The sequence below is a fragment of the Anopheles marshallii genome, chromosome 2, assembly GCF_943734725.1.
Source record: "Anopheles marshallii chromosome 2, idAnoMarsDA_429_01, whole genome shotgun sequence".
NCBI classification, from domain to species: domain Eukaryota; kingdom Metazoa; phylum Arthropoda; class Insecta; order Diptera; family Culicidae; genus Anopheles; species Anopheles marshallii.
In genome coordinates, this window is record NC_071326.1 from 75,341,194 (window position 1) to 75,361,583 (window position 20,390).

Genomic DNA, 20,390 nt, shown 5'->3' on the forward strand with positions numbered 1-20,390 from the left:
TTTGGCCAATCGCTTTTCCGATGAATGAGATCTCGTCCATTTCATTCCATCGCTCGCACCATCTCCTGTATGTCGTTGCCAATTAACAGTTGCGCATGGCATTGACGTCACCAAACGGAACAGGATGCGCTTGTTCTTCGCGTGCGCGGTACGTTATCTCTATCTGTGGTCATCTCGCTTCTCCTAGTAGTTTGTGCTGCCTCCTTCTCACTCTCCATCACGCGAAGACCTCCTTGGCGTCTCACTATTCTCACGCACCAGAAGGAGAAGGATCCTTATCAGGTAGTCCATACTACTCCATTACCAGTCCTGGATGCCTTCCTGCCGCGCCGAAGATCGGAGAGAAGAGATAAATACATAATCCTTCTAATTTTCCTAAATCACTAATCGTTCTCACCCTCCTTACAGACCCGTCGTAGGACCTGTATATGTATGGACAAGTGCGAAATGAGCCGTTCGTCCATCTTTTTTTTCCAAATAACGTATGTGTTTGGAGCATTACATAGGAAGAACACAATTCTCACATAAATGACGGGTCGGGCAAGCGAGTACTCAACCTCCAGAGCAAACATCTTCCCCTGCAGAATTGTAAATCAGATTTGGAAAATAAATAATCGCTTATGTGCAGCGCGCGTGTCCTCGCGAAATGATCCGACTGTGACCAGAGCTTGAACGGAACCATACCGGTGAGTGAAAGAGTGGGCAGATTGTGAGAAGTGAGTTCTCCGTTTTTCAAGCGAGACCGAAAAGAACAAAAAACTCCGATGGAAAAGCCTTTCCTTATTCACTCTTTTCCGTTTGTCAGAGCTGACGAGGTCCCAGAAGGTCCGCGGATTATGTGCAGATCAATGTCGTGTGTCCTGCCTTTCCATCACACAGGGAAAGGGAAAACGTCTCCCTTGCTGTCCTAGGTGCTCCCTTCCTATCTGCTGGTTCTTGTCCATCAGAACCAGCTCCGCCACACACATAAGCGTTAAATTTGTTTACCTTGCTGCTTCCAGTCCGGATTTTCTACTTTGTGCAACGCTATCCTTACGCCAGGGCATAGCAGCCGAGGTATGCGGAAGGACTTCCCTTCGACCATTCCATCCCGAGAAGGAGCTGTTCGAATGGCGTCGAACTGTGCTGGCCTCACTTTTGAACGAACTGTCGGATCGAATAGGTGCAATTGGAGTTGACACCACCGACGAAGTTGTGTTGCGAATCGGAGTCTTGTGAGTGAAGCAAAACCATACCATTCGTAGAGATGTAATAGTTGTTGTGCGAGATCTTCAAGGAAAGTGACATTCCGTAATTGCCCAAACTTCTTCAGAGAACGATGTCCTGCTAAACGCAATGTGCAATCAGATAATTGTGAACACAATTTGTCTCTAATTGTTTGTTTTGTGTGCTAAACGATCAAATTATCCACCATTTCCGACGTCGCCTTTGGGAAGCACTTCACAACGGACGGCTTGAGAAAGCGCCTTATTGTGTTGAACTTGCATTGAACGACATCCCTTCAAGCGATTTCCCGGTCCCATTTGTGTTTTTATGTGATTTCGTGTGTGTATGTGATTTCAACAAAAGAAACTGTATCAAAAAACTCTCTTCTGTGACGCGAGACTCCTGCTCAGTTCCCCACTACTCCGAGGATATTGTACAAATCGAGCGTCTCACAAGGCCAATGGACGTCATGATGGACTGGGATATCATGGACATGTAAGTAGATTAGTTTTTATATCTTACGCACAGTATCGTCGTCTTATTGTCCTTGTAATGATCGAAGACCCTTGGAACTGACCCGTAAAATGAGGTGTATTATTTGTGACATTTGGTTTATCCCGACATCCCGACATCACTTCGAGTTCTTCCTTTAAAGTTTGTGCATTGGTCTAATTACTCTCGTTATTTCTCACTCTAAACAGCTTCAACTTCCACACCGAAGACCGAGAGCTGGACATAGACATCCAATCTATTCTACTGAGTGAATCAAGCTACGGTACAATACTCTCGCAAACTGAGGAGGATCTCATGGGCCCAACAGCGGAATGCCAAACAACAAACCCTGAACAACCCGATTCCGATCCATCAAGGCAACTCGCAGTGGTCCAATCATCTTCATGTTGGAAACCCTCCAAATGCACGTGAGTATGCCAACGGCTCCTTACCTACACGACGTCATTGTAGGAAGGTTTTAGATTTGGAGCAGTTCCCACTTTGGGCATATCGTACAGAAGGATTAAGACATTACATTCGCACCATTTGAGGTTGATAAATCCGGATCGGCAAACGCACGACGTGGTTGGGAGTATTTCTATTTGCAGTAAACTATTTGTTAGTTACGCAAACAGGTACGGATTAGCGTCTAACAAATGAGTTGTGGCGTTGGAGATGCAGAGAACGCTTTTGTCCTTCCATTTTGGGTTGTTGACACGGTTCTCATAGTTTCCATTTTGTTGACATTAGACGGCTTCCTTAAAGTCAACACAGTACAGCATCCAATTCGTGCAACTAGAATTAGTTTCACAGTGGTGTCGGTCTCCACAGAAGGTGCATTCTTTGTGAACGAGCTAGGTAATTGTGCGCTGTGTAATTGTGCGAAGAGCGCTTTTTGCAGTGACCGAATTCAAATTATAACTTGATTGGCTTCATTTAGGGATATGAATTCGTAATGAAGTGATCTCGAATGGAAAATAGTGAGTTATTTCATCGCAGATATTACGCAGAAAAACAACCGATGAATCCATAAACATGCACGATTCTACCACATATTATAGCAGAGGTATCCAACTGTAAATGATGCTCAACTGCACATGACGCGCAGGATGCTGAAGGACGTTTTTCATTCTCTGGTTCATACCAGATTGAATAGAGATATCCATTGCATGGAAAGAACGGAAAAACCCCTTTCAAACAGAATAATACTTTCTACACGCGAGCAGAGCTAAGAAATGTTGCTTAGGCTACCAGCAAGATATTTGAAGGTTCACAAACTGGATAATGTTAGAGAAATTCAAACAATTATTCTACCGTTTAACAAGAACTCGGGCAAAAGACTCTTAGATTGTTAGATCTAAACGTTAATCCAGGATAAATGAGAACCCACTTTCGCAAGAAGGTCAATTTCCGAAAAGGCTTCTTGTCGACACCTCTCCAATACACACACGTGTGACGAAAAGTTTATTGTCCGTACTTCCCATAATTCCAGTTCCTTCCCGGATCACGTTGTTTGGACTTGTGAAACACTCACTGGACGGGGTCGATCGGAATCTATTTGCTCGTTAAAACACAAAACTCCAGCAAAGAGCAACATTGCAAAACTTTTGCACAACTTTCCCGAGCTCAATCTCGATCTCCACTGAACCGTTTCCAAAACGGATAAACCGATGGCCGACGTTTCCTTCACGGGCTTTACATTGAACCTCCTGTGAGATGAATGTAACAATCGGAACAGTAGGACAAAGTTTGAGACATTGATAAATGTTTAATGACTCGAATGAGGAACATATAACGCTTTGTTTCTGAAAATTTGATAGATTGGCTGTTTGCTCTATCGGAAGATGTTTGATTAGCCTGGAGAAGTTTGAATTAAATTGGAATGAAACCTGCAAATAGCGAGTAAGCTTGACTGGATGACGAATATCACATATTTACTATAAAGTTCAAGATGCTACAATTGTTTGTACAATTGCAGTGTTTAAAGCAATTGTAAGTAGGTTTCCTCTTACTTTAAGGAGTTTTCCAATTATTTCAACTTATGGTGTGGTTAAATAAGACCAAGATATTATGCTGTTTACTTCAAATCAATTTGTTTCGCATTTCTATCTTCCATATTAACGATTGAATCCAATCTACGCGAGGAAACTCTCGGAAGCCATACAGTTTGGTGCAAGATTAGGACGTACGACTTTGCTTGCAAGAAATCAAACCGATGTTTATTCAGAAATTGAATTTATTTATCAGCGAAGGTCTTCCGTTAAAAAATGTGCGAAACACAGAATGTTACTTTCGCATTAAATGAAACTTTCGTTCAACTGAACGCACAAAAACTCAAACATTCGTGATTCGGAACATTAAGAAAAGATGGAATGAAGTCGATGCAGGAAGCCTTCTTTTTCCGTTTTTCGCGTGATCTTTTGGAAGCATATTTAATGAGCGGCAAAGGCAAACAATCACTCGCTTGCTCATTATCGCTATTTGCATAGGCACAATCCGGAAGAAACCGTGAAAAAGGTAGCCGCGCTGTTTGACAGTCAGTGAAACAAATGGAAATATGCGTTGGAACTGCGGTACTGCATGATTTATGAAGTTCTCCAACGGTATGTCCCCCTTTCAAAGTGTCCATTGCAAAGGGTTAGACGCTATCCGGAAATGTTCCGTGACGGGAAGTTTGTGCTAAATACACATCAGCTTCATTTTCCGACTCGACGTGCATTGGAACATGTTTTAATAATCGAATGATGCGGAAATGTAGCGATCATTGCATAATTTAAGGCGACCATTACGGTCAGATGCACCGTTTCCGTGCTAATCAATAGCAGCTGCAAGTTCTAGCGTACTCAATTATTTCTAAAAACAATAGAAATCCCATACAGAAGCAATCCACGGCGGTAATTTATTATATCCTAGGTTCCTCCGGTGCCTTTTTGCCTTGCATCTATCAAACGACCCCCATTTCCACACTTTTCCTCTGGCGAGCATTTGGCACAGAACGATAGAAAAAAGCATTTCCGAAGGGGCGTTGCCATTTTGTTGCACGAAGGACCAATCAGTGCTCTGTACTTGTCGAAAGCAGGACGACAACAAAAGGACTCAAACGGAACACCGGTTGATGGCGCTCACATCTCCCGCAGATGAGATTCGATTAGTTCTGGCGAGCGATTGGCTGTGTTTAGTTCGCCACAGATAGCTCTTGTTTGCGGTTAGATTTAGATACACGACCATCTGAAGGTATTGTCCATCGACAGAATTCCATCTTCCGACGGCATCTGCACTGGAAAAGTGACGTTTAACTGTGACTCCGGTTGAGATTAATGTTGTGTGTGTGTGCTAATTTCAGAACTCCGACGTCCGAGCTTCACAATTCCGTGGACTGTGATGAACTAACTCCCGCCATGCTAAAGGAGGCCAGTGAAACGGAGACCCTGTACAAGGGCCATTCTTCAATTGTTCCGCCAGACATGTGCTCCAGCGATTCGAATCCGTGTGATAACAACAATCTCCGACCATGTCCTCACTGTAACAAACACTTCCCGTGTCGATCTACCCTTGACCAACACCTGCGACGACATACGGACGAAAGGCCTTTCGAGTGCGCCGAATGTCCCAAAGCGTTCCGACTCTCATCCACACTGTCCGCACACAAGAAGCTGCATGACCAAAGAGGACCCAGTCTGCGGTGTGAAACGTGTGGACGAGTCTTCACACAGCCCAGTGCCCTGTCGAGCCATCGGCTGCTCCATCGGACGGAACGGCCGCATTGTTGCAATCTTTGTGGAAAACAGTTTGTCCGTTTGCACGCCCTCAAGACACATGTCCTCAGTCACGCCAACGAACGACCTTTCGCGTGTGATCTGTGCGGAAAAACGTTCGCCGAAAAGCACGTCCTTGTGCGCCACCGGAAGACGCACAGCGACGAACGACCGCACGAGTGCGAGGTGTGCTCGAAAGCCTTCAAGGAACGGTATGACCTACTACGGCACACGCTCATTCACAGTGGATTGCGACCCCACAAGTGTCCCGATTGTTCGAAAACTTTCATCCAGTCCAATGCACTGGCGAAGCATCGGAAGTGTCATGAACGGGAACGCATTCTTGGCCACCAGTTGGATACGGTGGCCTTTTCTGTGACTAGAACGGAAACTACGTGTTGTTAGGTGTGGTTGTGGTAGCAAGAGCCAAGATGGGACTATGCAACAGGTGACTAAGCGGTCCTATATGGGACATTGTCGAATGTTTGATTTGATTTGGACAATAAATAGACACGTGTTTGTGTAAATGTTTTCGTGGACGTCTGTAATATTTACTGATGTACCAAGGTGAGCTATCTCTGTCTCAAACTATCTCAAAGTGAACGAAGTGAACATGTTCTAGTAAGGTTTGTTATTTATCGATTTGTATTCGAAATCGTTCGATCGAAATTAGCAAGAATTTATTCGAAAATATTTCTGTTTTAAAGTAGATAAACTATAGTTGTTTTACTTTAACTAACTCAATAGAAAATCCCAATACCTCTGTCGTAGCATTTTATGAAACATACATTACATACTGACATACAAACATACATAACTTTATGTACATACAGTACTGCCCAGAAGAGTGTAATCAATTAAATATGGTTTATTCTTATTTAAAGAGCACACTAAAATGTCTATTTGTAACGAGTAGTAGATTTATTCTTACAGTATCAGATTTATTCAATTGTTATGATATATCATTGGTTTTTAAACCTTAACAGCGTTTCATTCTCGTTACCATATTACTCAGCACGCTACACCAGAAGAAGAAGGCCGTTACCCACCACGTGCACAGTTATATAACCTACCTTCAGTGTCCCGCTTGTGCACTCGCTATCTAAGTAGTTTCGAACTACTTAAAGAATCCTACTTACAGTCACTGACTGACTTATCGCCTCAATGATATTGATACAGTATTAGATATAATTGTAGAGATATTTGTTTATCGAACATTTAACAAGCTGTAATAAGATTCAGTACGATGTACGACCATCGTCTTAACCTTTTCTCAATTATTCTGTGAATTCTCAAACATCCGAACATTCTATAGACCAAAGAAACATCCCCGATTTCTACAGTATGCTTTATTTTATAGTAGATAAAAATGTTGTTGACATTAACATTTTCATACAGCAGTGATAACAGGTTGGCTGATAAGTCCCCGGTCTAACAAAGAAAAACACATTTTTTTGTCAAAATTCGTTTTTATTATTCAACATAGTTCCCTTCAAGAGCGATACAACGATTATAACGACCTTCCAATTTTTTGATACCATTTTGGTAGTACTCCTTCGGTTTTGCCTCAAAATAGGCCTCAGTTTCGGCGACCACCTCTTCATTGCAGCCAAATTTTTTCCCTGCGAGCATCCTTTTGAGGTCTGAGAACAAGAAAAAGTCGCTGGGGGCCAGATCTGGAGAATACGGTGGGTGGGGAAGCAATTCGACGCCCAATTCATGAATTTTTGCCATCGTTCTCAATGACTTGTGGCACGGTGCGTTGTCTTGGTGGAACAACACTTGCACAAAAGTTGCTTGACAAAAGACGCTCTGTCTCACAAACTAATTGACATACAGACGTCAAATTTTGACACGAATCATTTGAAGGTTGGTACTATATAAAAATAATATGCATTTAATACTAGCGGCGCCATCTATGTGTCAGACCGGGGACTTATCAGCCAACCTGTTATTTATTAAATTATATCTTCTATGAGGGGTGGCCCTTCTATGAGGGGCGGGAGGGATATTTAGTAAATTATATCTTCTATGAGGGGCTGCCCGGTGGCATTCACACAAACGAACCGAACCAAAATTCACGGACCAATTCCTCGTACGCAGGACTGACTATCCAGCTCCAGGGTAAATAAAGTCACAGAAAACCAGAAACGGCAGGCCTCTCATGAGCTTGTTGTGCTGATAATGAAGAAGATATCTTCTATGAATACGTAGGAGAATGAGTAATGCTAGCACTGATAACATTTACACAAACACGTGTCTATTTATTGTCCAAATCAAATCAAACATTCGACAATGTCCCATATAGGCCCGCTTAGTCACTTGTTGCATAGTCCCATCTTGGCTCTTGTTACCACATCCACACCTAACAACACGTAGTTTCCGTTCTAGCCACAGAAAAGGCCACCGTATCCATCTGGTGGCCAAGAATGCGTTCCCGTTCATGACACTTCCGATGCTTCGCCAGTGCATTGGACTGGATGAAAGTTTTCGAACAATCGGGACACTTGTGGGGTCGCAATCCACTGTGGATGAGCGTGTGCCGTAGTAGGTCATACCGTTCCTTGAAGGCTTTCGAGCACACCTCACACTCGTGCGGTCGTTCGTCACTGTGCGTCTTCCGGTGGCGCACAAGGACGTGCTTTTCGGCGAACGTTTTTCCGCACAGATCACACGCGAAAGGTCGTTCGTTGGCGTGACTGAGGACATGTGTCTTGAGGGCGTGCAAACGGACAAACTGTTTTCCACAAAGATTGCAACAATGTGGCCGTTCCGTCCGATGAAGCAGCCGATGGCTCGACAGGGCACTGGGCTGTGTGAAGACTCGTCCACACGTTTCACACCGCAGACTGGGTCCTCTTTGGTCATGCAGCTTCTTGTGTGCGGACAGTGTGGATGAGAGTCGGAACGCTTTGGGACATTCGGCGCACTGGAAAGGCTTTTCGTCCGTATGTCGTCGCAGGTGTTGGTCGAGGGTAGACCGACACGGGTAGTGTTTGTTACAGTGAGGACATGGTCGGAGATTGTTGTTATCACACGGATTCGAATCCCTGGAGCACATGTCTGGCGGAACAATTGAAGAATGGCCCTTGTACAGGGTCTCCGTTTCACTGGCCTCCTTCAGCATGGCGGGAGTTAGTTCATCACAGTCCACGGAGTTGTGAAGCTCGGACGTCGGAGTTCTGAAATTAGCACACACACACACACACAACATTAATCTCAACCGGAGTCACAGTTTAACGTCACTTTTCCAGTGCAGATGCCGTCGGAAGATGGAATTCTGTCAATGGACAATACCTTCAGATGGTCGTATATCTAAATCTAACCGCAAACAAGAGCTATCTGTGGCGAACTAAACACAGCCAATCGCTCGCCAGAACTAATCGAATCTCATCTGCGGGAGATGTGAGCGCCATCAACCGGTGTTCCGTTTGAGTCCTTTTGTTGTCGTCCTGCTTTCGACAAGTACAGAGCACTGATTGGTCCTTCGCGCAACAAAATGGCAACGCCCCTTTGGAAATGCTTTTTTCTTTCGTTCTGTGCCAAATGCTCGCCAGAGGAAAAGTGTGGAAATGGGGGTCGTTTGATAGATGCAAGGGAAAAAGGCACCGGAGGAACCTTGGATATAATAAATTACCGCCGTGGATTGCTTCTGTATGGGATTTCTATTGTTTTGAGAAATAATTGAGTATGCTAGAACTTCCAGCTGCTATTGATTAGCACGGAAACGGTGCACCTGACCGTAATGGTCGACCTAAATTATGCAATGATCGCTACATTTCCGCATCATTCGATTATTATATCGTGTTCCAATGCACGTCGAGTCGGAAAATGAAGCTGATGTGTATTTAGCACAAACTTCCCGTCACGGAACATTTCCGGATAGCGTCTAACCCTTTGCAATGGACACTTTGAAAGGGGGACATACCATTGGAGAACTTCATAAATCATGCAGTACCGCAGTTCCAACGCATATTTCCATTTGTTTCACTGACTGTCAAACAGCGCGACTACCTTTTTCACGGTTTCTTCCGGATTGTGCCTATGCAAATAGCGATAATGAGCAAGCGAGTGATTGTTTGCCTTTGCCGCTCATTAAATATGCTTCCAAAAGATCACGCGAAAAACGGAAAAAGAAGGCTTCCTGCATCGACTTCATTCCATCTTTTCTTAATGTTCCGAATCACGAATGTTTGAGTTTTTGTGCGTTCAGTTAAACGAAAGTTTCATTTAATGCGAAAGTAACATTCTTTGTTCCGCACATTTTTTAACGGAAGACCTTCGCTGATAAATAAATTCAATTTCTGAATAAATATCGGTTTGATTTCTTGCGGGCAAAGTCGTACGTCCTAATCTTGCACCAAACTGTATGGCTTCCGAGAGTTTCCTCGCGTAGATTGGATTCAATCGTTAATATGGAAGATAGAAATGCGAAAAAAAATTGATTTGAAGTAAACAGCATAATATCTTGGTCTTATTTAACCACACCATAAGTTGAAATAATTGAAAAACTCCTTAAAGTAGAGGAAACCTACTTACAATTGCTTTAAACGCTGCAATTGTACATACAATTGTAGCATCTTGAAGTTTATAGTAAATATGTGATATTCGTCGTCCAGTCAAGCTTGCTCGCTATTTGCAGGTTCCGTTCCAATTTAATTCAAACTTCTCCAGGCTAATCAAACATCTTTCGACAGGGCAAACAGCCAATTTATCAATTTTTCAGAAACAAAGCGTTATATGTTCCTCATTCGAGTCATTAAACATTTATCAATGTCTCAAACTTTGTCCTACTGTTCCGATTGTTACATTCATCACACAGAAGGTTCAATGTAAAGCCCGTGAAGGAAACGTCGGCCATCGGTTTATCCGTTTTGGAAACGGTTCAGTGGAGATCGAGATTGAGCTCGGGAAAGTTGTGCAAAAGTTTTGCAATGTTGCTCTTTGCTGGAGTTTTGTGTTTTAACGAGCAAATAGATTCCGATCGACCCCGTCCAGTGAGTGTTTCACAAGTCCAAACAACGTGACCCGGGAAGGAACTGGGATTACGGGAAGTACGGACAATAAACTTTTCGTCACACGTGTGTGTATTGGAGAGGTGTCGACAAGAAGCCTTTTCGGAAATTGACCTTCTTGCGAAAGTGGGTTCTCATTTATCCTGGATTAACGTTTAGATCTAACAATCTAAGAGTCTTTTGCCCGAGTTCTTGTTAAACGGTAGAATAATTGTTTGAATTTCTCTAACATTATCCAGTTTGTGAACCTTCAAATATCTTGCTGCTAGCCTAAGCAACATTTCTTAGCTCTGCTCGCGTGTAAAAAGTATTATTCTGTTTGAAAGGGGGTTTTCCGTTCTTTCCATGCATATCTCTATTCAATCTAGTATGAACCAGGGAATGAAAAACGTCCTTCAGCATCCTGCGCGTCATGTGCAGTTGAGCATCATTTACAGTTGGATACCTCTGCTATAATATGTGGTAGAATCGTGCATATGGATTCATCGGTTATTTTTCTCCGTAATATCTGCGATGAAATAACTCACTACTTTCCATTCGAGATCACTTCATTACGTATTCATATCCCTAAATGAAGCCAATCAAGTTATAATTTGAATTCGGTCACTGCAAAAAGCGCTCTTCCAACACAATTACCTAGCTCGTTCACAAAGAATGCACCTTCTGTGGAGAACGACACCACAGTGAAACTAATTCTAGTTGCACGAATAGGATGCTGTACTGTGTTGACTTTAAGGAAGCCGTCTAATGTCAACAAAATGGAAACTATGAGAACCGTGTCAACAACCCAAAATGGAAGGACAAAAGCGTTCTCTGCATCTCCAACGCCACAACTCATTTGTTAGACGCTAATCCGTACCTGTTTGCGTAACTAACAAATAGTTTACTGCAAATAGAAATACTCCCAACCACGACGTGCGTTTGTCGATTCGGATTTATCAACCTCAAATGGTGCGAATGTAATGTCTTAATCCTTCTGTACGATATGCCCAAAGTGGGAACTGCTCCAAATCTAAAACCTTCCTACAATGACGTCGTGTAGGTAAGGAGCCGTTGGCATACTCACGTGCATTTGGAGGGTTTCCAACATGAAGATGAATGGACCACTGCGAGTTGCCTTGATGGATCGGAATCGGGTTGTTCAGGGTTTGTTGTGTGGCATTCCGCTGTTGGGCCCATGAGATGCTCCTCAGTTTGCGAGAGTATTGTACCGTAGCTTGATTCCCTCAGTAGAATAGATTGGATGTCTATGTCCAGCTCTCGGTCTTCGGTGTGGAAGTTGAAGCTGTTTAGAGTAAGAAATAACGAAAGCAATTAGACCAATGCACAAACTTTAAAGGAAGAACTCGAAGTGATGTCGGGATAAACCAAATGTCACAAATAATACACCTCATTTTACGGGTCAGTTCCAAGGGTCTTCGATCATTACAAGGACAATAAGACGACGCACAATATTAAGATATAAAAACTAATCTACTTACATGTCCATGATATCCCAGTCCATCATGACGTCCATTTGGCCTTGTGAGACGCTCGATTTGTACAATATCCTCGGAGTAGTGGGGAACTGAGCAGGAATCTCGCGTCACAGAAGAGAGTTTTTTGATACAGATTCTTTTGTTGAAGTCACATACACATGAAATCACATAAAAACACAAATGGGACCGGGAAAACGCTTGAAGGGATGTCGTTCAATGCAAGTTCAACACAATAAGGCGCTTTCTCAAGCCGTCCGTTGTGAAGTGCTTCCCAAAGGCGACGTCGGAAATGGTGGATAATTTGACCGTTTAGCACACAAAACAAACAATTAGAGACAAATTGTGTTCACAATTATCTGATTGCACATTGTGTTTAGCAGGACATCGTTCTCTGAAGAAGTTTGGGCAATTACGGAATGTCACTTTCCTTGAAGATCTCGCACAACAACTATTACATCTCTACGAATGGTATGGTTTTCCTTCACTCACAAGACTCCGATTCGCAACACAACTTCGTCGGTGGTGTCAACTCCAATTGCACCTATTCGATCCGACAGTTCGTTCAAAAGTGAGGCCAGCACAGTTCGACGCCATTCGAACAGCTCCTTCTCGGGATGGAATGGTCGAAGGGAAGTCCTTCCGCATACCTCGGCTGCTATGCCCTGGCGTAAGGATAGCGTTGCACAAAGTAGAAAATCCGGACTGGAAGCAGCAAGGTAAACAAATTTAACGCTTATGTGTGTGGCGCAGCTGGTTCTGATGGACAAGAACCAGCAGATAGGAAGGGAGAACCTAGGACAGCAAGGGAGCCGTTTTCCCTTTCCCTCTGTGATGGAAAGGCAGGACACACGACATTGATCTGCACATAATCCGCGGACCTTCTGGGACCTCGTCAGCTCTGACAAACGGAAAAGAGTGAATAAGGAAAGGCTTTTGCATCGGAGAGTTTTGTTGTTTTCGGTCACGCTTGAAAAACGGAGAACTCACTTCTCACAATCTGCCCACTCTTTCACTCACCGGTATGGTTCCGTTCAAGCTCTGGTCACAGTCGGATCATTTCGCGAGGACACGCGCGCTGCACATAAGCGATTATTTATTTTCCAAATCTGATTTACAATTCTGCAGGGGAAGATGTTTGCTCTGGAGGTTGAGTACTCGCTTGCCCGACCCGTCATTTATGTGAGAATTGTGTTCTTCCTATGTAATGCTCCAAACACATACGTTATTTGGAAAAAAGATGGACGAACGGCTCATTTCGCACTTGTCCATACATATACAGGTCCTACGACGGGTCCGTAAGGAGGGTGAGAACGATTAGTGATTTAGGAAAATTAGAAGGATTATGTATTTATCTCTTCTCTCCGATCCTCGGCGCGACAGGAAGGCATCCAGGACTGGTAATGGAGTAGTATGGACTACCTGATAAGGATCCTTCTCCTTCTGGTGCGTGAGAATTGTAAGACGCCAAGGAGGTCTTCGCGTGATGGAGAGTGAGAAGGAGGCAGCACAAACTACTAGGAGAAGCGAGATGACCACAGATAGAGATAACGTACCGCGCACGCGAAGAACAAGCGCATCCTGTTCCGTTTGGTGACGTCAATGCCATGCGCAACTGTTAATTGGCAACGACAAACAGGAGATGGTGCGAGCGATGGAATGAAATGGACGAGATCTCATTCATCGGAAAAGCGATTGGCCAAATGCGAAGGAAAACAACACTCTAATCCCTGATTTTCCGATCTTCCGCTGCAGGAGGTCTCAGGGAGGAGGAACGTAAGTACATAAGCGAGGGAGGATCCGTAATGTTAGATAACGTATCTAAGCTTATCGCAGTGGTAGGCGGCCTTGGAGTCGCAGAAGGTAGTTTATGTGTTTGGCAAAACCTTATTAACCGATTAGTGAGATACCGACGGCAGAGGTGTTCCAAATCGCTTGAACTGATTTGATATGACGTGATCGATTCATTTTTCCTGGAAACGTAGTCAAAACCCGTCCAAAGGTGGCCCCAGTATGTATCGATTGCACATTAGCAAATAAAAGTGATTGACTCGAGGATTCTCTGGAGGTCTTCCTCCAGAGTTCATTCGAACCTTTCAGCTACCTTCAATCAACGCTAATAGAAAACACAATCCACCCGGTAAATCCCACATGGTACCGTGAAAGATTAAGACAAACATCGAACTGAGCCGAGTGGCGTGTTTATGTTGCAGGATGTGGCGTATCGTCTGGTTGCAATTTGGCCGCAAGCCACTTCCTGCTGTAACGTATGACGGTAGCTCGTTGATCCTTTGGCCAATATGAATGTGAGTACTGGTTGCACGAGGATGTAGAAAAACAACAGTTTATAATTAAATTTAAACTGCCTCGCAGTTGTTTTTCCTCCGTCAATCGGCTCCGAGGGATGGCAATAGAACAAAACCTCGCAGAAAAAAGGACGAAATAGACACAACATGGCGTTGGTAAGGCAGTTTTGCTTTATTTCAGCAGTATGAAACAACAGGGAGATTCGTGATAGGCTCTGTGTTCTTGTTGAACCGTCAATCAACTAGGAAAGGAGCCAATAGTTAAAAAAATCCTCGCCAGCAACAACCATCAGCTTGTTTACAATTAATTTGCAAAGTTGGTTCAACTTCATGAGAAATGGATGTGTTTCGTTGAATACCGTTTTACATTTTAAGCATTTTTAAGAATATTTTGCATCGTATCAATCGGACAAAATCGGACATAAAATCGAGCGAATCCGACATATTGCGTCAAGTGTATATTTCGATGATGATATGAACAGGGAATGGGATTAAAGTCACACATTACCTCCGTATATCGAAACAATTATCGTAATGAGTCGTGAACATAATCAGTAACCATTCAACTGGACCACCGATTGCCCTGTGGGTCAAGTTTCCCATTCATTGACCGGTTAAAGGGTATTATCGAATATTCCGTTGATTTATTAATGTGTACTTCCATGTTGTACCTCTCGTACGACGAATGTATTTGCCACCATGCTACGGTAACGTTGTTCAACGAGCTGACCATTCAACGGTGCAGTGTGGTTTAGCGAAATTCATTCGTCCAGAGAACAACAGATGTTTCCGTGGTGTAGTGGTTATCACATCCGCCTAACACGCGGAAGGCCCCCGGTTCGATCCCGGGCGGAAACAAACTGGAACCTCATTTTGATCACCATCTTTTGGATCTTTATCTGTTGAAATCAATATTGTGTGACTGTTTTATGATATCAAATGAAGTCAGTGACTGCGGAATGTAAATATCGGTTCACTCACTCGGGTCAGTGACTGCGGAATGATCTCATTCTCTGAATCGCATCGAACAATGCTCTCACCCCACCCTGATTGAGCCGTTGTTTCATGTTTCTCCATTCACTTGGTTACGGGGGCTTGGGTGTACTTTCACTCGAATTGACCAGAGGAAAGTCTCGCTCACTTTATGCCCCAGTTTTGGTGGGTTGATTCGAGCTTGATCGTGCTTTTCTGTAACTCGTTCAACCCACCGTCTGTAGCCGTGATCGTCTAGTGGTTAGGACCCTACGTTGTGGCCGTAGTAACCCAGGTTCGAATCCTGGTCACGGCAGTGCGAATGAGAGGGGGAGAAAGAATGCTCAAATTCCCAAGCCCCTCTCTAGAACACTGTCACGGAAGACGGAAGATTCGACCAGAAATGGTTTTTTTGAATATCGAAAGATTATATTATTGGCAAAAAGCTCTTTAAACAGTGTGAAAGCGTTGCTATGAACATGAGTTCTCCATCTGCGTTTACTGTCGTGTGTTCTGAACCCACATTACGTCCCTGGGCAAAGATTTTCAAGGGTTTGTTTACCTGGTTTGGGTGGTCGCCGGAAGAACTTGGAAACCAGCTTAATAACACGGTGGGTGCTCTTGCGTTAGCGCTGCCGGGCGTTATGGATGGCTGCTTCTGTGTTGGCAGCAGGACAGATCTGCGTCCCCTGTTGGTAGGTGTTACGTTAGATGTCTCATTTGCCTAATGCATTGCCTTTGGCTAGAAGGATTTATGTGGGAGCGGAATATCGTTCCTTCAATACACACAGAGTGACGGTAGCAGTTATCTCTCGAAAGTGTTTCTGTAAGTGTGTTCTCCAATTGAAGAGAAACTGACATGAAAATCTCAAATTTGGAAAGGTGCAAGTCGATTTGCGGGCTCTGCAGCTGATCTTTTTTACCGATTGGATATAATTAAGTGATCATCCTTTCACTGATCACGTATTGTGTAACCACGAGAATGCAACAATAAGATCAATGTGTAATGGATCTCGCCAGTAAGCTCTTCTTTTCCTTTCCCAAAACCATTTTACTTGCAAAAGGTGTTTCTGGAGGACCTTTTTTGGACGAGAGGACCTTCATGGGAAGCAATCTGTGGTAAACACTTCAGGCAAGAGTTGATTCAGCTGTTGTGCATTTCGGAGGCGCACTCTCAATGCACCTCCGAATGAGTGGCAAAAGGACCAACGTAGAGACAGGATCGCCGTAGGTTCTTCCTTTTTCCTTGGTGAGCCTATTTCGTTGCCGAACGAACAATCGGAAGAAGTCATTATTCGAATTAATTGATGTGTAAATAGTGGAGAAACATAATCCGGGGTACGAGAGTGTGTTTGAGTAGGCTGTGTGTTTGAGGCATCGAATGCATCATCAGCCTTTCGGTGGTTGGAGTGTTTGCTGTTTGTGAGTACGATAGACGACGCTTGATTAAGTTCGTTGGTGAATGTTCAAATATGGTCGAAATTATTTTAAAATTAAAATATTAAATTTGAATACCAAATAACCAAATGTAAACTCAAAAGTTATACATTAATCAATAAATACTTTGATTGAATGCTATTATTTTTTAACTCTTCAAAATTGGGCGTCAATATTGAAATGGACACAGAATGGAACATCCTAAGATGTTGACAGTGTCAGTGATATGGGTATTATTTTGGTCACTTCATAAAGATATCAATTAGGAAATGATTTCACACGCCCCATTTGTCACCCCTGTTTTAATGTGGTATTTTCTTAACACCCCTATTAACTACCGGCGGCAATGTGCAGTGTGTCACAAAATGAGAAACATACCCCGAAGGCTTTACAGCGTCTAGTCCGGAGCAGGAACCAGTAAGCTCTTTACGCGTTATCAAAGTGACAAAAACAATCCCACATCCCGGTGGTGAAGAGCATTGCACGTGTCCGGCCCTTCGCGGTGTGGCCAACACCTTGGTTACTTTTCCCCAAACCCTTCGGCGCGTAACACTCACCACAAACAATCGCTCAATAATCTCGGCAGTGTGTAGGAAAAGTCGAGTGGATGCGATTTAAATGGAGATTTGATTCTGTGCAATGATAAGGCCAAGAGAGCAATGCCACTTATTCAATCTATTTGCATTTAAATTTGATTGGTGTCAAGTACATACAACGATTTTTAAGAGTAACGAATGATTTTCGCGTACTGTTCTGCAATCAACTTTATTTTTGAGGCTCAAAAAGCTCAAAGATTTATCAGTGAAATAATCAATCGATACAAGACACATGTTGGTGTGTAAAACATATTATCTCCATATATTAGTAGAGCGCTTTAAACATTTCTATGTTTATTATATGATATTATATGTTCCCTGTTTGATAAAATTGATAGCAGAATACTCCGCAAAATCAAATCCGGCTTCCCCTCGTGAATATCTATCCCTATTATCAAATTCAATATAAACACGGCAAACGATAAAAAAAAATAATTCCATGCAAAAAAAAAGACTCTAAACACGGAACAAAACACAGGCGTCATGTTACGGGCTTGGCATTCTAACAAACCCTGTAAAAAAAATACATATTCGGAATGGGGATATTTGCATGCATAATGTAACGTTTCTATGTAAAAATCCCTTGGAAAAAAAATCGTTAGTAGATTTGTTTTGATAGGATTTTTCTATTGATTTGTGGCCATTATACTGTTGTTTATCGTGCTAAAGATTTCCTATAAGGAGTGGCTTAAAGTTTCATAAATTCTAATGGGGGATCTATTTGAGATGCATAGCCCGTAATGTACGTCTGCACACCAGGCCGCGTGGTCTGTGTTCAGGTCGTTCTTGGAGCATCCTTCTAGCACTGATCGATTGTCGGTAATTAAAGTCACTGCTAACTAAGTCATATAAGTAATACTAAATAAGAAAAAAAAAAGATTGTGCAGCAAACAGCATCGACAGGGAAATCCATAGCTCTGAAGGCGGCTTTTAACAGCGTTTGTCGTGGAATGCTGTTGTCCAAACTCGAAAATTTCGGTATTACGGTTGCAAATAGTCAAGATAGTCTCGTTTATACCTGACCAACCGAATCCCTGAAATGTCAATGACCTGCATTTTGCTAGATACATCTGGCGTTCTTCAAGTTAGCGCGCGTTCTTGGACCTTTGTCGTTCGTCTCAACGATGGGTCAACTGTGATTCCTGATTGTAAGTTCTTAAAGCGTTTGTCCTACAAGTACTGGCAGTCCTCGAGATACACTATTATAGCGGACCGCTATTACCCGGGAAAAATCCGCGTATCTCATATTTTTGCCTAAGTCGAATCCGGGAGTAAAATCTTTTATACTTCAAAGTTACCTAGTTGACTTCCCTCTCTGCTCTAAATTTCTTCAGCAAATCGGGCGACTTTTTGAAAGAATACATAAAAGTTTTAAAACAAATGTTTTATACGACAAAGGAAGATATTTTAGACCAAATTAACACCTTTTTGCATAGATTTTGTGCTATAAACTAACTCAGTTGTCAAATTTCTAAAAACCGCGAATAAGACGTACTGCGTATCTGAGGATCTGCCTGTACAAGTATCTCTGTGGTTAAACTTGAAAGGAGCTTTAAAAAAGGCTGTTTAAAAAGAATAATACGCTTATCTATATGGAAGATATGATGAATGAGATGGTATGTGAATTACATAGACACCGCAAAAAGCATACACTATGTAGATATGTTTATCTAATATTATTGAACAATAAAGAATTTGATCAAATTGTGTATACACCCGTTCGGTATTGTTTTAGGTTAGTTTTAGTTTTAGTAAGAAAAACCATTAAGTCCACCTCCCGTTTGGTTTTTGCCCATAGTTTTCCTTCGATGAAGGAGATTTCGATATAATTTTTATTCATATAGACTTGTGGTTTCTGCCAAGTTGACTGTATTTACATCAGTATAATTAATTTTGGAATTGGTTTTATTTTACTATAATGTCGATTGTTATTTTTTTAATGCGACTGAAAACAATTTCCACTCTGTTGTCTCCAATTTGAATTTCATGTTCGAAAAAACTACCACCCATTTCGAACTTTGCTTCGATGTCCGACATTCGAAAATGCGCCGTCGTGTGGTCTTCGTTTTCTTCTCGGTTATTTTCGGATCGTACGTTTAGCGCTGGAGTTGTGGAGTTCAGTTCTTCACAGGCATTCAGAAAAAAGGTGCACGAAAATAGGGTCTTTTTCGGTCAAGGAAGTAGGCTGCGTGCAAAAGTCTGTCACATTGCAGCATCTTTTCGTGCACCGAAAGGCGAACCTCGCGGGTTTTTCTGTGTTATCTTGTGCTCGCGCCCGTGCGTATCTGTCCGTATTAGTGGGGTTTGTACTGTGAAAAAATAAGAAGGAAGCTAGAGAAAAGTGTCAGCGCGGAGAATTCATGTCACCGAACCGGAAGTACCGTGTGTGTGTTTTGCAAAGTGCCAGGCATGTTTGTCGTGTGTGACTAAGTGTAGTTCCCCAGTCGGTAGAAGCGGAACAACGAAAGCCATCAAATTGCCAACACAGCGAGGCAGTACGAGCCCTGCAATTTTCACGCATCCCGGACCCGGTTCCCAGCTGCTATGTCCGGTCCCATTCCTTACCAATCGTTGCTAGTCAAAAACGCGAAGAGAAGACGGTGAGAAAAAAAGAAAACCCACTAAGGACAAAACCCGTGCGTTGAGTGTAAGGTCGTGTGTGAAACCGGGCGACCGTGAGTGAAAGATGTAGTTTGAGATCCGCACCACAATTTAGCACCTTTATTTGCGACGTGTCACAGAAACGAACATAGTGCATGCCGCAGTCCCTTGGAATCATACAAAATACCTGCTTCCCGTACGGTTTTTGTGTGATTGACAAGAGTTGATACAAGCGGCAGAAATCATCAAGGCGACATTTTTGCAACAACGCGCATCCTTCCTCATACTCCAATCGTAATACCCACCAACGGTTCCTGTGCCGACTACTTGGATATTGAATTCAGCAGGGATATATCGTTTGTCGATTGATTCGCTCACCGCAAACCAGTTACCAAGCGCAAGCCGAAGGATATTCCCGTGGCTCCTACCACATATCAACACACGAAAAGCACAACATACAGCAACAAAACACACACCAACAAGCACCGCTCGCTTTATCGAGGACGCGGCGCGTAAGCACACGTTTTTATCGATC

The 20,390-nt window shown here is 43.0% G+C and overlaps 2 protein-coding genes and 2 non-coding genes across 4 annotated transcripts; 3 read left to right on the forward strand and 1 right to left on the reverse strand.

The window, feature by feature from the left end:
- The first annotated feature begins 1,666 nt into the window (after window positions 1-1,666).
- LOC128718576 (zinc finger protein 502-like) lies at window positions 1,667-5,858 on the forward strand. Its single transcript, XM_053812198.1, has 3 exons — window positions 1,667-1,701; window positions 1,908-2,126; window positions 5,042-5,858. Exons 1-3 carry the CDS (start codon window positions 1,667-1,669, stop codon window positions 5,856-5,858), a joined length of 1,071 nt encoding a protein of 356 aa, XP_053668173.1.
- A 1,960-nt stretch (window positions 5,859-7,818) lies between these two features.
- LOC128718577 (zinc finger protein 502-like) lies at window positions 7,819-11,984 on the reverse strand. The gene is made up of 3 exons (XM_053812199.1): window positions 11,950-11,984; window positions 11,535-11,753; window positions 7,819-8,635 (listed from the first exon to the last, which is right to left on the reverse strand). Exons 1-3 carry the CDS (start codon window positions 11,982-11,984, stop codon window positions 7,819-7,821), a joined length of 1,071 nt encoding a protein of 356 aa, XP_053668174.1.
- Window positions 11,985-15,034: 3,050 nt separating this feature from the next.
- On the forward strand, window positions 15,035-15,107 carry Trnav-aac (transfer RNA valine (anticodon AAC)). Its single transcript has one exon. It is a non-coding gene; the product is annotated as a tRNA-Val (tRNA).
- A 358-nt stretch (window positions 15,108-15,465) lies between these two features.
- Window positions 15,466-15,537, forward strand: Trnah-gug (transfer RNA histidin (anticodon GUG)). The gene has a single exon. It is a non-coding gene; the product is annotated as a tRNA-His (tRNA).
- The last annotated feature ends 4,853 nt before the right edge of the window (window positions 15,538-20,390 follow it).

Bases quoted from the DNA above. Each gene is read 5' to 3' on its own strand.
- LOC128718577 (XM_053812199.1), bottom strand. From the start codon at position 11,984: ATGGACGTCATGATGGACTGGGATATCATGGACAT. The intron at 11,754-11,949 runs GTAAGTAGATTA...TACTCTAAACAG, and splicing joins GACTGGGATATCATGGACAT to CTTCAACTTCCACACCGAAG. The intron at 8,636-11,534 runs GTGAGTATGCCA...TGCTAATTTCAG, and splicing joins TGGAAACCCTCCAAATGCAC to AACTCCGACGTCCGAGCTTC.
- LOC128718576 (XM_053812198.1), top strand. From the start codon at position 1,667: ATGGACGTCATGATGGACTGGGATATCATGGACAT. The intron at 1,702-1,907 runs GTAAGTAGATTA...CACTCTAAACAG, and splicing joins GACTGGGATATCATGGACAT to CTTCAACTTCCACACCGAAG. The intron at 2,127-5,041 runs GTGAGTATGCCA...TGCTAATTTCAG, and splicing joins TGGAAACCCTCCAAATGCAC to AACTCCGACGTCCGAGCTTC.